The sequence below is a fragment of the Lissotriton helveticus genome, chromosome 1_1, assembly GCF_964261635.1.
Source record: "Lissotriton helveticus chromosome 1_1, aLisHel1.1, whole genome shotgun sequence".
In the NCBI taxonomy this organism is placed as follows: domain Eukaryota; kingdom Metazoa; phylum Chordata; class Amphibia; order Caudata; family Salamandridae; genus Lissotriton; species Lissotriton helveticus.
Genome location: NC_136057.1, coordinates 256,752,524 through 256,769,196, shown reverse-complemented (window position 1 = coordinate 256,769,196; position 16,673 = coordinate 256,752,524). Strand labels below are relative to the sequence as shown.

Below are 16,673 nucleotides of genomic sequence, written 5' to 3'. Positions count from 1 at the left end.
CAAGTGTTGGCTTTCACCAACACACTGGAAAGTAGGATATTGGGATCAAGACAAAAGAAAACACAATACCAAATAACTTGCAGTCTGGCACTCACGGAAGCGTAACTCAACTAAACACTATTTATTTTATTTAAAACGTTTTATAGAGCGCAAACAAGACCCAAAAAGGGTATCAGAGAGCTGTACAGAGTTAGCACCAACAAGTATACAAAATATAAACCAGTAAGCGAAGTGACAACCTGTGGGAAAACATAAAAAAATTAAAGAGTATAGTGCTCCTAGTCAAAGCATCATACAAAAGAACGAACCAAGATGTGCGATGTGCCACAAAGAATTTTAACAGAAGGAAGGAACTAGCACAATCAACAGTCAATGCAGTTAAAAAGCTATTTAGGACTTGGACAACAAGAGGGCAAAAACATATAAAGGAATATCAGTGAAAATAATTCAAGGTTTTTGTTCTTGACAAGACACACGAGCATGATCAACGCATTAAACGTTAGTTCATGAATAGCCTTTTGACCAGTTTTTTAAAGGAAGTCGTGGATGGATTGGATCTGATCTCGGATGGCATGGCGTTCCAGATTCTCAAAGCAAGACCGGTAAACGCAGGGTTGTATGATTTTTTTCTTTTTGAATCTTGGAGGTTTCAAGAGAAGGGTGGATGCACTTCTGAGGTTCCGGCTGGAGCCCGATAGCTCAAGTTTGTTTATAAGATAGTATGGTGAATGGCTTTATGTGTCAGACAAGCTATCTTGAGTCAGATTCTCGCTTCAATGGATAACCAATTTAGCTCTGGGTGAAATGTGATCAAATTTCCTCGAGCCCGTTAAAAGTCTGGCTGATGCATTCAAGGGAGCTTTAACTGGGGCCAAGCTAGCTTTGGGAAGTCCTGCAAGGGTCACAAGCCCATATTCTAATCTAGGGATAATCGGAGATTGGACCGTCGGCCTGAGAACTTCGGGGGGTAGAAATGGTTTTATTTTCTTCAATGTGTTGAGTTGGAAATTAGCACCCCTAGTAGTAGCCCTGATGTGTGCTTGCATATTTAGGTGTTTATCCAAGGTGATACCTAAAGATTTGGAAAAGTCGACAACGTGAGGTGTACAGTTCAGAGCAGTTTGGTTTTAATCCAGTCAAGGGTAGGAGCTGAGTGATTAGGTGGGGTGATCGAAAGAAATTCTGTTTCAAAATATATTTAGTAGGGGATGGTTCTGATCTAACCATTGTTTATCTAACCATTGTTGAGTTTGGGCAAGTGCAGCATTTAAGGTTTGTATGTCCTCTTGGGAGGAGATCTTAAGGTACAATTGTGGGTCATCCACATACATGTGGTATTGAATGTTAGCTCTGTTCAGAATGACTGCAAGAGGCTCCATAAATAGGTTAAATAGAGTGGGTGATAGCGTAGAACCTTTGGGACTCCAATCAGGACAGGGGCATTGGAAGCGAGGGCATGATTAACTTTGACCCTTTGCGTGCGGTTATGAAGGAAGGAGGCAAACCAGTTTAGGATCGGGCCTAAAAATTCCATCCTATGTTGTAGGAGATCGATCAGGTTTTCTTGTTTGATGGTATCGAAGGCTGAGGACAAGTCTGGAAGGATCAGGAGACATGGGACATTTTGGTCAAGGGCTCTCACGGCGTCATCAACAATGTGAGTTAGTGCCGTTTCAGTGCTGTGCCCTGCTCTGAATCCTGATTGATGAGTATCCCGGAGTTGATATTTCTCAATGTGTTTGCAGAGCTGCGAATGTACACATTTTTCAAGCACTTTAGCTAGCATACTGCTGGTGATAGGTCGAAAATTGTATTGGATAGGTTCGGGTTAGGCTTTTAAGGAATGGGAGTAACTTGCCCAACTTTTAGGCAGTCCTAAATCTTTGCCTGTAAGAGGGATTCATGAAGGATCCTGGACCAAAGAGGGAGAAAGGCTGGGATTAAATCTTTATAGAGCTTGGGGGGTAAAGGGTCATCAAAGTCATCACTATAGAGGGAACATTATGGTTCCAACATATCATAACTATTATGTAAAAAAAGATTGTGCAAAATCCGGGAATCCCTCATTTGGTCCCAATCATGAGGAAAAAAGACAAGATTCTACAGGAGTTGTAGAAGCAAATGGAATTCTGACACAGTTACTGTCACTTTTACTTTAGGTTGCCCTGTAGGCATAGCCATATTACAGGAACTTTGCACCGATCTTAGTAAAAAATAAAATAAAATACATACTTATTTGCAACTAGTTAAATGGGAAATGATGCAATCATGGCACAAACGGATTGTTGCACCTCGCACATCTTGGTTCGATCTTTTGTATGATGCTTTGACTAGGAGCGTTTTATGGCACCTCAGTAACACTATGCTCTTTACTTTTCCCACAGGTTGTAACTTCGCTTACTGGTTAATATTTTGTATACTTGCTGGTGCTAACTCTGTACAGCGCTCGGATACATTTTTTGGGTCTTGTTCGCGCTCTATAAAACATTTCAAATAAAATAAAATAAATTTCAAAGTATGTCAGCTGGGTTTACGAATATACATTTGTCACAGAAGTTTAGCATGGTTTCCACAACTGCCTTGGTGCAAAAAGTTTCTGCGATATGGATTGGGAAAACTTTGTTTGGTCCAATCTGTATTACATAATCAGCAAAAAAAGAGGAAAAAAAATGTAAACCAGTATTTTTTTTTTTTTTAAGGTTTTATATAGCCCGAACTAGAACCGAGACATCGGGTATCGGAGCATTTTACATAGCACCAGTTTCGTTACAGAAGGACACATTAATTTTTGTTAGTCACTGGAAGATTAAGGAATTTGCCCAGGATCACAGGATGATGAGCGTTGTTGCAGAGACTCGAACCCAGTTCCCTAGGATAGAGGTCGACCACTCTAGCCGTAAGGCTACATCCTCTCCCCTGTACCTGTACATAGCTTCTGTAATATGCCCTAATATGAGCAAGGTAGGCACAGGGAGATCATTTGTTCATGAATGGTGAGCTTGCAGCTCCTCCACACACTCTGATTACGGCAGACTCTCTCCAAAGGGACTCTACACACTCTCAAGATGGCGACCAAATTAGATGTTAGATTCTGCAGGCTCTGATCGACTTAGGAAATGGTTTTCCATCAGAAACTAAAACAGACGATGCTTCCTCACATTTAGATTTTTGGGGAATCTGCAGTTAAAGGTTTGTTCGAGTTTAGAGACTCAAGGGAATTAGCCACTTTACAATGAGAAAGTTGCACTCTTAATACAATCTTTACTTCGAAGAGACAATTTTGTTTATTTGTAAAGTGTACACAAACCTTTCAGACGTTTCTTGGTCACAGATGAAAGGACAGAAGATTGCAGCAGGCACTAGAGACATTAAAATAACGCAATCGGTCTCACATTGCTTACCTTGTTAAAATCAAACCCAAAATTAGAGAGGAAAGCAACGCTGGATGCTTGTACACTGAACTCAGAATCTATCCGTGCAAAGGTAGTTGGGAAAAGGTAGAAGTTGAACGAGTGTGATATGAAGCGATTGGAGTCTTGCTTGCAGAACACAGACAACCCTGGTGAAGTACAAATACATGTTTAGGAAATCATTATCCATGGTAATGCCTCATCCTCCCACTACCAACCAACAGAGAAGGGCTTGCAAGTACAGCCTAAGCACCATATGGGCAATATATTTAGGCGCCTTTGCTAAAGTCTTAACCACCCCTTGCCACCCTATCCAACTGTCCAAGATACAAGCACAACAAAGGGGCAACCACACAAACTGGTATGGGGGCTCATCTCTGTACAACTACTTTGAACTAAACTGTCCATAAGGAGGACAATGGGTAAAATGTAAAGCCTAAATTATTCATCTGTTCCATTTGTAGCGATCAGTTTAGGGAGGAGCCAACGATCCAAGGCCCTTCGTATGCCTATCATAATGAAGCCAAAGAAAGGGTGCCACAATCTGAATGGTCAACAACAAAAATTTCCTATGTTAGCTTTAGGACTGAATTCTTCAAATGAAATGTGAATTGTCCAGTTCACACTATCTCTCAACAGATTCAAACACAATGTGGTAACTAAACAGGCAGGTTTCATAAACAGTAATTTTCATTACTCCAAGTACAAGTCTTCCTTGCCTAAGTCCTAAAACTGAGGTGAGTATTTAATTTCCTAGTAAAATAGAATATGTGGAATTATGTACCCCCACATATATCTACATTATAAGGATATTGCAAGCCCCTGAGGAGTTTTGTGACCGAATGCGGCTACAGCCAGAGTTTCTTTATAAGGTCATGGAACTACTAGGAGACCAGTAATAGCCTTTTAACCTATGTCAGATGGCATTTCATTCTCTATAATAAACACCCCACGAACAGCTTAAATCCTTGCTTGCTGCCTCCTCTGAAAGAGATAGTATAGTGGTATACGTGAAGAATAAAATAGGAATTTATTCGGCAAAATAAAACAAACCAAAAAAGAAGTAAGTAGCTTGATGTAAAACATATTCGAATCATCAGGGTTACGAAAAACAAAGATCTTTTCTTTCTTTTTATTAACTATAGCGGTCAAAGAACAGGTCAAAACATGAAATACATTTCTCATTTTTGCAGATTTTTAGAAAAATTGATCATAAAAACAAAAAGTGATTCAACTGAGTTTAAACATCAACACATTTAAAATGTTAAAAAGAACAGAAAATGGAAATCTTCAATACAGCAGACAAATTGTTGCACTTATTATAATTAGTAAATTATAAATAGTTTGCATACCAATTTGGCATACAGAGAACTTCTTAACGCTGAGGCGAGCCTTACTGTACCAGTCTGTGGCGGAGTCAAAGAGGCTGGAGAAGGAAAGCATATATTAATTCAAAGTGGAGTAAATCTCCTTAAGCACATTAGGGACCACAGGATGTCCGAATAGATAAACTGAATTTATATATCAAAATATATCCTAATGCTTAATAGAGAAAGAAAGCTTCAATGGAACATTATTGAAAGGATTCAAAAACATTAAGACGACAATGAGAGGGTCCCAAAATCACGATCAGTCTAACACAGCTCTGCTTGGTTTTGGAAACAATCTCTACGCTCAATTATTTAAGGTATTTTTTAACTATTCTTGAATAATGAGTGAAGTGATCATGAAAACCAGCTATCCGAGGTCAGTGACTCTAGCCTACTTGGACCAAGACTGGAGAAGTGCACCTCCCCGAACGGCCCGGAGGGACGCCTGGAGTACCGACGGCCAGAGCGGTGCTTCAATTACCTGAGCCGTAGCCAGGTGAGGTGGAGCTTTTCTCTCCTATATAAATCGCTGGGAGAATGACCTTTTAAAAAAAAACAGGTGACAATTTTTTTCCACTTTATATTTCACTTCTTTTAAGCAGTAGCGACATAGGTCCTGAAGAAAGCAGTTGACACCACTGGGGTCCTCAAACCTGCAGAAACATGTCGACCAGTTAAGAAGATGCTAGTAGCTATTTGTTAAACTACTAGATTTGCACTACTTTTTTATTGATTTAGAAGCAGCGAGGTGGTTATTAAAATCGTTTCCCTCCTGTCTATCTAATTTTAAACAGCACTCTGTCACTTTTTTACACCTTACACTTTTTATTTGCACTGCTTAACAGTAGTCTCCTGTCGCCCACAGTTTGGATAAACATTACTGTGCCCAGTCCCAGTCTAATATTCTAAATGACTGGTATATACCACCTTCCTTCGTGGCATGAAGGCACCCATATGATGAATAGGGCGCTACAGGTCGAATACTGATGGGTAATTTTCTTCAAAACATGAATGAAGTACCTCTCTAACTTGAGTAATGTTAGGTCACTAACATAGTTGATCAACAGTGTTGGTCAGTTGCATAGCTAGTCATTTTCAGTTTTTTTGACCCACCGCTATTCGTTATTGCTATATACTGTATGTTTAGGGGGCTATAGTTGCGTGTGGTCGGTAAATATTCCCTTGGACCTTCCAATCCCTGGTTTGTTTATGAAGTGCTTTAGATGCCACCTGTTGGTAGAGAATTTAAAAGCAGGAACCCATTAATCCTCCAATTTTCAGCATTCTAAAATCATTCCATAATGTCACACATGGAGAAACTATAAACAATTAAGTTACCTGCAGTGTGTGCAGCACGATGTATTAACTGAAGCACACAGATGTTTTTACTCTGAGAAGACAGGTTAGCTAATAGAACTTTTCAGCGGGTTTCTCCCCACACTTTTTGCTTTTTGGCCTCTTATTTGGACCCTGTTTTGGTTGGTTTTATGAATCTAGGCACTTTACCACTGCTAATCAGTGCTAAAGTGCATATGATCTCCCTGTAAATTGTTATGATGGATTAGTTATTCAAGGATTGGTATATTTGATTTACTGGTAAGTCCCTAGCAAAGTGCACTGTGTGTGCACGGGGCCTGTAAATCACATGCTGCAAGTGGGCCTGCAGCACTCATTGTGCCATCCACACGAGAAGCCTGTAAACTTAACTCAGACATGCCACTGCATTGTCTGTGCGCAGTTTGGTAGTGCCATGTCGTCCTGGCAAGTGCCCTGACCTTCCCTTTTTAACACGTGAGTCACACCAGGATAGCAGGGTGCAGTGTATGTGAAAGGTAGGACATGCCCTAATGTGTGTGGTATGTCCTGATAATGAAATACTACCAATTTCGTTTTTCACTATTGAAAGGCTATCTGTCCTATAGGATATAATGGGAGTTCATTTCTAACATCTTATCAATATAACTTCTCATTGGGACAAGATGGCAAAGTACATTTGAATATTCCTGAACTCAGAATATAAAGATACATCTTTTTGTGAGGATAGTTTTTTATTCTGTGTTTGAAAATAAATACCACTTTCAGTGCCTCTGCTGGTTTGTGTACGGACTATCTGTCTTTGGAGTGATAGGGGCAGAGGATGTGCATTCTTTCAGACAGCCACCGGGTGGGGGGGGAGGAGGGGTTGATGTGTGTTGCCTTTCCTGAATGAGTCCGGGCTGGGCGAAATAGGCCTGGGCTGCATTCAGAATAGGGGGAGGAGTGCCCACTGGCACCTGAAAAGGCCTGGTCTGCATTTAGATTGGTAGGAGGACATTTCCCTTGCACCTGAATAGGCCCCGTCATCCTTACACAATGCGGTCTCCACCTCCTGCCGGGCAGCTGCACCAGAGAGGACAGAACTGGTTTTGGCTTGGCAAAGAGCTTTTCTGATGCCGGAGAACAAAGGAATTTGTGCTATAAAAAGTAAGGGCCCAACCATTGAAATTTAGACTACTACAGAACTAAGGAACCTGCCAGGAAGAAGTCCCGGGAAAGCTGGAGGAGGAGTACAGCCCATGAGCTGTTGGGGTTGGCCTGCAGTGGTTGCTTCTGTCTTGGGCAGGAAAAGGATTGGACTGTGTTTATCATCCTGCTGTTAGAGTTTTTTCCAAGGGCTTGAAGGAAGAGCTTGCCTCCTGTTGTGAAGTCTCAGGGACACAAAGACTTAACCACCAGCTCCCCTGAACTTCCTTGCTGGGATTTCGGTCCTGCTAGGAGGTGACTGCTGCTGTTTTGGACCTCTGGAGGTGGTTTGCCGCTGGGAGCTGGAAAAGTAACGCAAAATCTAGAAGCATGACGCATCTGCACCTGTTTCCGAAGAAACCGTTGCAGCGTCTGACGCGGCTTGAGAAATCGCTGTATACCGAGACCACTGCACCGATCCAGACGCAGGCTCTGTTATTCAGCTCCCAGAACCAATGCATCATGGGACCGCGGCTGGAGAGAACCACGCAGTGTTGTCACTGATGCATCGAGAACCGACGCATCCCTGATCCTCACGCATCGCATCTGGGCACCACACCAGCAAGACCACTGGGGTTGCAGTAAAAAAACAACGGCTCACCTCCCTGCACAGTAAGAAACGTACACATCACCTCCTCTTCAGTAAGGAACCGACGCATCAGAGCCCCTGCGTGGCAGTGAGGCACCGACGAATTGCCTCCCCTGAAGTAAGGAACCAAGGCATCATCTTCCCTGGGCGTAAGGAACCAAAGCATCACCTTCCCTGCAACAGTTTTTGTTTGTGTGCGCGACGCATCCAAGGTACTTTGTGTTGAAAGTGTTGCATCTACAATTTGCTTTGAACAGAACTATTTTTATCATTTAAAAGTCATATCTTTATTACTATATTGTGGATTTTGGTAATTTTGCTCTTGTTTGGTTTAGATAAAGATTACTTATTTTTCTAAACTGGTGTGGTGTCCATTTGTAGTGATATCACTGTATTACTTTACCTGTGCCCAAATGCTTTACACACTTCCTCTCAGATAAGCCTGTCTGCCCGTGCCAAGCTACCAGGGGGGTGAGAAGGGGTTATTTTAGAAGTGTATCCCCTTACCCTGACTAGGAATAAGGGTCTCTACTTGGACAACGGTGCACACCCTTGCCAACTAGAGATCCCCATTTCTAACAGTAGCATTTGAAAACAAAATTACAAAACAGACTCCAAAATATTGCATAAATAAATATCCCCTACAAAAAACATAAGTTGGCACCTAGCCAAGCAAACAAGCTCCTCCTTCTAGGCACTCAGACATGTATTCAAGTTTACAATAGTTTATTAACCCAGATAAAAGCAGGACAAGTTTGTCTGGCTAGATTTAGGATTTTAGGTAGACATTTTTAAAGGGACATATTTAAGTAGGGTCGCTATATTGGCAGGCAATATTTTTTAAATATACATTTTTCAAATCGAACAGGAAACAGCACGCAGAAATAAAACAATGTGGTGTCTATGTTGCTACCCTGAAAACACCAGGTTCCATTGGCAATACAAGGGTACAAAGGAATCATATTCTGCAATATGCTGTGAAACGTCTACTTCATTTGGTGCTACAACTGTTCAGAGGACGTGAAGTAGGATGATGGATGAGCAGAAAGATCACCCAATATCGCAGTGTTGTACAAAGGTATTTAAGGTCACCGAACTGGACGCAGAAAGCCTTGACAAGCATTAGCAGATGATCCACGACACGGATGAAGAAAAGTGAATTCAGGTTCCAGGGGGTTGAGTAATGGGCCCTCTTTCAGGTTGTCAGTCTAGATGCGGCTCCCCGACCACTTACAGAGAGTGAGAACAGACATTTTCGCAGACAGTACTAGAGTGAGTTGGCATAGGCGAGACAGAAGAAGGTGGATTTTTACCAGTAGAACCAAACAGCTTTCTATGGAACAGCAACGGGGATGCAACAGAGTGTCTGGAGACTTTAAAGCTGAGCATCAGTCATCTTTCAGTCATTGGTGAATATTTGGCTCAGATCGAAGGACAACTGGAAGTCGGATTTTTAGGGCAAAAGAGGATCTACTAATCATGTAGGACCAAAACACAACTCTTTTAAGCCCAATCAATCAATTATTAATCAAAACAAATACTGAAAAAAATTCATGATTTTATTCATTCAAAAAGCATGAATGAATCAATACCTTACTCAGAAGAACAAAAATAAACCAGAAATCAGTCCTACATTATGTGAAACATAAAAAAAATTACAAGTAACTGAGGCCCCCACCTCACCGAGTTACTCAAACAATCAAGTATTTTAGTTAAAAACAAAGACCCCCAAGATGGCGGCTCCATAGGACGTGCTGCTCCTTCTCTCGCGCCTGGATCCTGGGCGTGATCGCTACAACCACAACTTGACGCTTCACCCACCCGATGGCCCACTGATTCACTCGTCAAGTCGTATGGACTCCTCACTAGTGAGAGGTCACCACTCCGGGACCCAAGCAGGAGATTGGTGACCCGCCCTGCTCCACTACTCCTTTTCTGAACCAACAGAATCCCCACTGCAATTCGGGTATCCGATTCTGCAGTCCCGGTTCTACTATACCAGCCAATTCCACAACTACGTACTTGAACATACCGGCATCGCCTGCCGCCTTACCGAGGAGTGCCCCTCGATCCCTTGGCTCCATCTAACCCCATCTCTACCCTTGGACCACATTGAGCGCTCCACGCCGTGGCCACAACACTTCCTGAATTTGGCAACCTGGTCCTGATGAAGATCCTGACTAAATAGGATCGAAACGCCGTCGACCCAACGTACAGCGCAACTCACGGCGCACCCTCAACTTTGGTTCCCAAACAAAAACATTCTTCTCCATTTATTGACGAAGAACCACTGTTTCTGTACATATTGTCTTACACTTTGTCACCTTGCGTCCTTCGCTGTGTTTTTTCACCTGTCACTCGCGCCGTTACTCTTTGTCTCACGATCACCAAGTGCACAAAGCCCCCTTGCGTTGCCACAGCATTGTATGCCAACAGTGCTTCCACAACTGTCCTGTATACAATGTTTTTAAATATATGATGCGGGGCGTGGCCAAGATGGCGGCGGGATCAGACGCGCTTCCCCGGAGCTCCTGCCGACAGCAATCATCAGCACGGGCCCCCGGCCGATATAGCGCCTGTCGGTGCCCGACGGTGGTGGCTCTGGCCTCGGGGAACATCGGGGTTTTCCAGCTGTCGCCCTGGACGTGGAGGCGGCGCACGGCGGCTGGGAGACGGCAGCCGGGCGTAAGAGGTGGCTGCTACAGCGGAGAGCGGCGAGGCGGCTGCATCAGGGTAACGGCGGGAAACTGCCCTGGCTGAGGTGGGGTCCCCGTGGGGGCACCGGAGGTGGTGTGTTTTTGCCCGCAAACAGACAGCGGAGTGACGGTCGGTGCTCTGGGCTGCGAGGGCGAAGACGGGGACGGCATTCCAACAGCCCGCCATTTTCATGAGCACCAGCGGCAGCGGCCTGCGGGGGTCCTGGTCAGCGCAGAGTGGTGAGCGCCTCGACCACGGGGGAGACAGGCCCGCAGAAGGATCGGCGGAGAGCCAGACGGCCGGGTACAACGGCGGACGAGGTGAGCTCCTGGCCGATCGGCGGGGGCGACGAGGGGTGCCGCCATTTTGTGGATTAGTCTGAGCGCTTTGGCAGCAGTGACTGAATAGAGGGACGCGTGGTGTCGAGCCCCGGCTGCTTCCGCGGGGAGAGACAGGCCCCCGCCGGGTCCGTGAGGGAGCGTCTCCAGCAGTGGACGGGGTGTGCCGGCCCCGCGCCTTTCACCGCACGCTGCCCGACGCGGGAACTGGGACCTGGGGTGTTGTGTACAGGCGGAGGGGAGCCTGGCGAGTGCTGAGACTGGGGATTGGGCCTGTGATCGTGGTGAGGACCCCGGAGCAAACGAGGTAGCGGTGACGGAGAGTGGCGCTGGTGCCTGACTCTGCCCCGGGACGTTGGGGCTGGGGCCCTGGAGCTAGCCACGGGAGCGTGAACGGACCAGTGGTGGGTGGTCATCCGCCAGAGCATCCGAGGAGCGGACAGTGCCAAACGTGCAGCAGGAAGTGGCAGTTGTGACTGCCAGAGATAGTGAGGCCCCTCTCTTGGTGTGGGGCGAAGACGGCTGCGGGAGTTGGAGGGCTGCGGCAGAGACTACCAGGGAGGCTGGAGGTCTGAGAGAAGACCCGCCCACAGTGCACACACAGGGGTGACCCTAGCAGATCCAGGATGTCTGCAGCCAGAAACCGGAAGGCCCAGGGGAGACCCCCACCCAAGGATATGGCTGCCGGATCCCCAAAGCCCGCACCGGAGATATCGGACGGCAAAGACTTGATAACGAAGGCCTTCCTGGAGTCCCTATTCTCCGCCTTACGCGAGGACATCCAATCCCTTAAGAAAGAGTTCACGGACGAGATTAAGGAGGTCCGTAGAGACATGGACGGTATTGGGGAAAGAGTTGCGGACCTCAAAACTAAAAGCGATTCCAGGGACTTGGAGATAGAGGGGCTGCGCCAAGAAGTGGGCCGCCTTCACGACCAACATGTGGACCTGCAAGCGCATGTGGAAGACCTTGAGAACCGTTCCCGGCGCCATAATGTCCGCATTCGGGGAGTGACCATGGCGGAAGACACCAAGGACCTCCTGGGCTTCACTACTGGTCTCTTCAATCACATTTTGGGACGCTCGCCGGAGGAAGAGATACTTATCGACCGTGTACACAGAGTGGGCCCACCGCGCTCTCCCAGGTCCCCCCGCCCGATATCCTGGCGTGTGTACAGGACTTCTCTACTAAAGAGGAGATGCTGCAAAAGGCCAGGCAACTGCATCCTCTTTCTTACAGGGGACAGGCTCCAGTCTTTTATCAAGACCTGTCCGCCGTTACATTGCAGAAGCGACGACTCTTCAGGCCGGTCACGGCCTTTCTGCAGCAGTACAAAATTCCTTACAGCTGGGGTCACCCCTTCCGACTAATATTCAAGAAGGACAACAAGCTGTTCCAACTGAGATCCCTGACAGAGGCTTGCAGATTGTTGGGAATCGACCCACCGGAGGAGACGCACGGAGAAGCGGATCCCACGCCGGACAGACGATGGAAGGCCCAGATGGCAGCAGCAACGCAGAAGATGCAGAGTCAACAAGCCACCGGCAGCAGCGATTGAGGAGGGGCAGCGCGCTGCCGTGGCAGCGGTATCCTCCACTCCAGAGGTGGCCCAGCCCAGCTGAGAGCTGAATACTGCCCTACACTGCTGGGGCAGGTTTGGTAGTATTGGACCTGCTGTCGGCGGGAGACCGGGACTCGTGACTTTACCATTCGTCTTAGGATGATGGACATTGACTCTGGGGTTTTGGGAGGGGGGATAGTTGTAAATGTTTTACTTCATGGTTGGGTGGGCAGTTTGGTTGGGATGGGGGGGGGGGGCTTCCGGATCCGAGTATGGCAAGGGGTGTGCGAGAGTACTAGGGTGAGGATCGTTGGTGAGAAGTTGGGGCAAAGATGTCACGGGTGGTCAGAACGACTGCGGAACAGGCTGTGGCCGGCGAGTAGGCCACTGGTCGGTGTGTTGGAGCGACTGAGTTGTGCATCCTCACACTGAATGTACGCGGGCTTAACAACCCCGTGAAGCGCCGGGCTGTGCAAAGCAGATATCTGTCTTCTCCAAGAGACGCACTTGCTATCTAAAGATTGCCACAGGCTCAAGTCCCGTCACTTCCCAATACAATTCTTTTCTTCTGCACCTACGAAGACGGCAGGGGTGGCAATCTTGGTGTCCCAACGGTTTATGGGGAGGGTGTTACACAGGGGAACCGAGCTTAAAGGGTGCTTACTGTCCTGCAGATTCTAACTAGGAACTGACACCTTCACTGTTATTTCGGTATATGAACCAAATGAGGGGCAGGAGAGGTTTTTCCACCAAGCGCTTAATGAGGCAGCCTCTGCACCCGACAGACACATTCTGGTGGGGAAGTGGGACCTTAATCTAGTATTTGACAACCTCCTTGACAGATCAGCGCAGCGGTCCACGCAGGCGGGCACCCTTTCAGAGGGGGGGGAGGAGCAGATTGGAAGAACTAGGAATGACTGATGCTTTCACCCGGGAGTCCGAGATTACACATACTACTCCAACGGCCACAAGACCTATGCGCGCCTTGACTATTTCCTAGCATCTGCCTCACTTCGGGCGCTAGCGTGGAGATCGGGGCAACGGCGCTCTCGGACCACGCACCTCTGTCTGTTGTGTTCACCTTTCCACCTCATGGGCACGGCGCGCGTAGTTGGAGATTACGCGATACCTTATTACATAGAAAGGAAGTAGTGGCCAAAATTAAAGGAGATATAACTGACTACTTAACGCACAACCGGCTGTCGGACACCTCCCTTGCGACTCACTGGGCGGCTCTCAAATCGGTCCTGCGGGGAGAGTTCATAGCGATCGCGGCGGCAGAAAATACGGAGCGGGCGCGTAAGAGGGAGGAGCTCTCTTCCCGCACGAAGGAATTGGAACAGATACATCAGCGGAAGGGGGCGCCGCGGGTCTGGAGACAGCTGTGCCTAGCGCGTCAACAGCTGGCAGCATTGGACCAGGACCGAGCGGAATATGCGGCATTGCGAGTGCGGCATGCGTATTACACAGGGGGTGACGGGTGCGAGAGGCTGTTGGGGCGCACCCTCCGTGAGCTACAGCAGTGACACACAGTGCAGGAGAGCCACACACAGGGAGGGGAGAAAGTGACCGAAGACGGAGCCATAGCAAAAGCCTTTAACGACTTTTACACCGCGTTATATGCGGGGGCTCCCCTTGACCCCGCAGACAGCACAGCCTTTTTGGACTCTGTGTCCCTCCCGTCCTTGTCGTCAGATCAGTCGGAGCTTCTGGAGAGGGCGATCCGTCCCGAAGAGGTTATATCGGCGATCTCGCGCCTCAAACTTGCTAAGGCGCCCGGTCCGGACGGTTTCACTGCCATCTTCTATAAGACCTTCGGCTCCCAGATTGCCCAGTTATTGACCGCCCTTTTCAATTCCTTTTCCGATACCGGTGCTATCCCACAGGATCTGATGGGTGCCACGATATCAGTTATCCCCAAACCAGGGAAGGACCGAACGCAATGTGGAGCCTACCGGCCTATATCACTCCTTAATGTGGATCTCAAACTCTATACTAGCATAATGGCGGCGCGGCTAGGTCCACTCATGCAGGGATTGGTCGACCCGGATCAAGCCGGCTTCATCCCGGAGCGACAGACGGTCGATAACACGAAAAGGGCGCTCCACCTGGTTGAGCGGGCCACCAGGTTGCCAGGCGAATTCATGATGCAGGCGATATACGCAGAGAAGGCGTTTGACCGTGTCCACTGGCCGTACCTGGAACAAGTGCTTATCAGGGTGGGGTTGGGAGTTAAGTTTCGCACATGGGTCCTGAATTGCTACAACTTCCCCACAGCATCAGTGCGAGTTAACGGCTGCTCATCGCCCACATTCCCCATTGAGTGCGGAACCCGGCAGGGGTGTCCGCTTTCACCTCTGCTCTTCGCACTGTACATGGAACCTCTGGCACAGGCTATGCGAACGGATCCCAAGGTGCGGGGGATTAAATTCGGGGCATATATCCACACGATCAGCTTATACGCCGACGACGTCCTTCTCTCCTTCGCCTCCCCTGCGGCTTAGTTACCCGCCAGCGTGGCGATCCTGGATGCGTTTGCAAAGGCTTCCGGCTTTAAAGTTAATATGGAAAAATCATTGGCCCTTGATCTATACCCTGGAAGCACAGACACGTGCTTCGTTGGAAGCGCAATTCCCCTTCCGTTGGGCGGACGGTGCCGTCCCCTACCTGGGGATACAGCTGGCGGCCACACTGCAGGATACGGTGCGTATTAACTACGCCAACCTCAGTCGCACTATTCGCACGGAATTGGGACGGTGGCGACATCTCCCGCTTTCCTGGCTAGGTCGGGTGCCGGCGGTGAAGATGCCGATCCTCCCGCAGATCTTGTACATCTTTCGGGCTATCCCGCTTCGCCCCCCTGAGGGCTGGATCCGCCGTACGCAATCGGCCGTACGCAATCGGAGTTGGCGCAGTTTGTTTGGAATTGGAAACGGCCTAGGATTAAGCGGAGGTTGGCAATGCTTCCCCCAGAAAGGGGGGGCCTGGGCTTGCCCGACTTACAACTCTTATCAGGCAACCCAACTCCGGACCCTTGTGGAATGGAGTAAATGGGAATCGGAACGACACTGGCTTTTCCAGGATCAGGCGGTGGCGGGGCGTCCGTTACAGGAGGTGCCCTTCCTTTGCCGACACCACCGACCCCCCAACTTGTACGCCTCGTTTATCACGAGAGTCCAGCTCGAGGTCTGGGATCAAACTTGTACCCGGCACAACTTGACAACATTTCCGTCACCTCTCACGCCCTTGTTAGAGAACCCTGATTTTGGCCCGGGCAGAGATGTTCGGGCATTCGCACGCTGGCGCCCTGCGTGCTGCAGATGCCTTTTTCAAATGTATTCGGGTGATGGGGTGACACCTTTCGAGGATCTCCGGAAGGTCTATGGCTTACCGGAAACGGAGCGCCTTCGGTATCTTCAGGTGCGACACTGGGCGCTCCACCCCCTAACCCGTGGCGAAGCGAACCGCAAGCTTAGTAAATATGAATATTGGCTTCTTACCCGCACTGCAGACAAACGACTCATTTCGGACATCTATCGACTACTCTTGGACAGGTACTCACACATTTATAACGCAGGATGGGTGAGGTGGGAGAGGGAACTAGGGCGGAACTTGAGTAACAATGAATGGGACGACATTTGCTACCGCGCCCGACATTCGGCTTACCACATGGGGTTGACGGACACCTTCACCAAACTAGTGACCTACTGGTAGTATACGCCTGAACGGCTGCATGAGATGGACCGTACCAGGGATGCTTCCTGCTGGCGGGGCTGCGGGGAAAGGGGCACATTGACGCACCACCTGTGGGAATGCAGTCACACCAGGACTAATGGAAAATGATCCTGGACGAGGTGGACACTGGACGAGGTGGAGAGGTGTGGCGCCGCGGCCAGGGCGACTGACGCTGGAATCTGGGGACCACGGTTCGATCCCCGGCTCCGGCGGCAGGTTAGCCCAGCACCATGTGACTCTGGGCAATAGCTCGCTTAATCTTCCCGACGGCCCCCCAGCGCCTAGAGACCCTTACGGGTGATTGTGCGCTTTACAAATGTGGACTTTACTTTACTTTACTTTGAGACAGAGATCCCACGATTCCCGGCCTATGTCTTGTTGGGGCTTCCCAATGCCCTTACCTTCCCTTTGAGAGCACGCAGGGGCCGACTGATTGCGATAGCGCTGGGTTCTACCGGTCAGGCACTGTTG

General features: G+C 48.3%; 1 protein-coding gene across 3 annotated transcripts in view; it reads right to left on the bottom strand.

Moving 5' to 3' along the window:
• PNLDC1 (PARN like ribonuclease domain containing exonuclease 1) overlaps positions 1-16,673 on the bottom strand; it is a 458,177-nt gene that overhangs the window by 391,835 nt on the left and 49,669 nt on the right. For all 3 annotated transcript variants that reach the window (XR_013598671.1, XM_078653131.1, XM_078653121.1), the window contains exons 4-5: positions 4,763-4,836; positions 3,402-3,559 (exon numbers count right to left, since the gene is read on the bottom strand). Coding sequence is in view for 2 of the 3 variants with exons in the window: in XM_078653131.1 (XP_078509257.1) it covers positions 3,402-3,559; positions 4,763-4,836 (232 nt within the window). In the remaining variant the exon portion in view is untranslated. The remainder of the gene's footprint in view (positions 1-3,401; positions 3,560-4,762; positions 4,837-16,673) is intronic.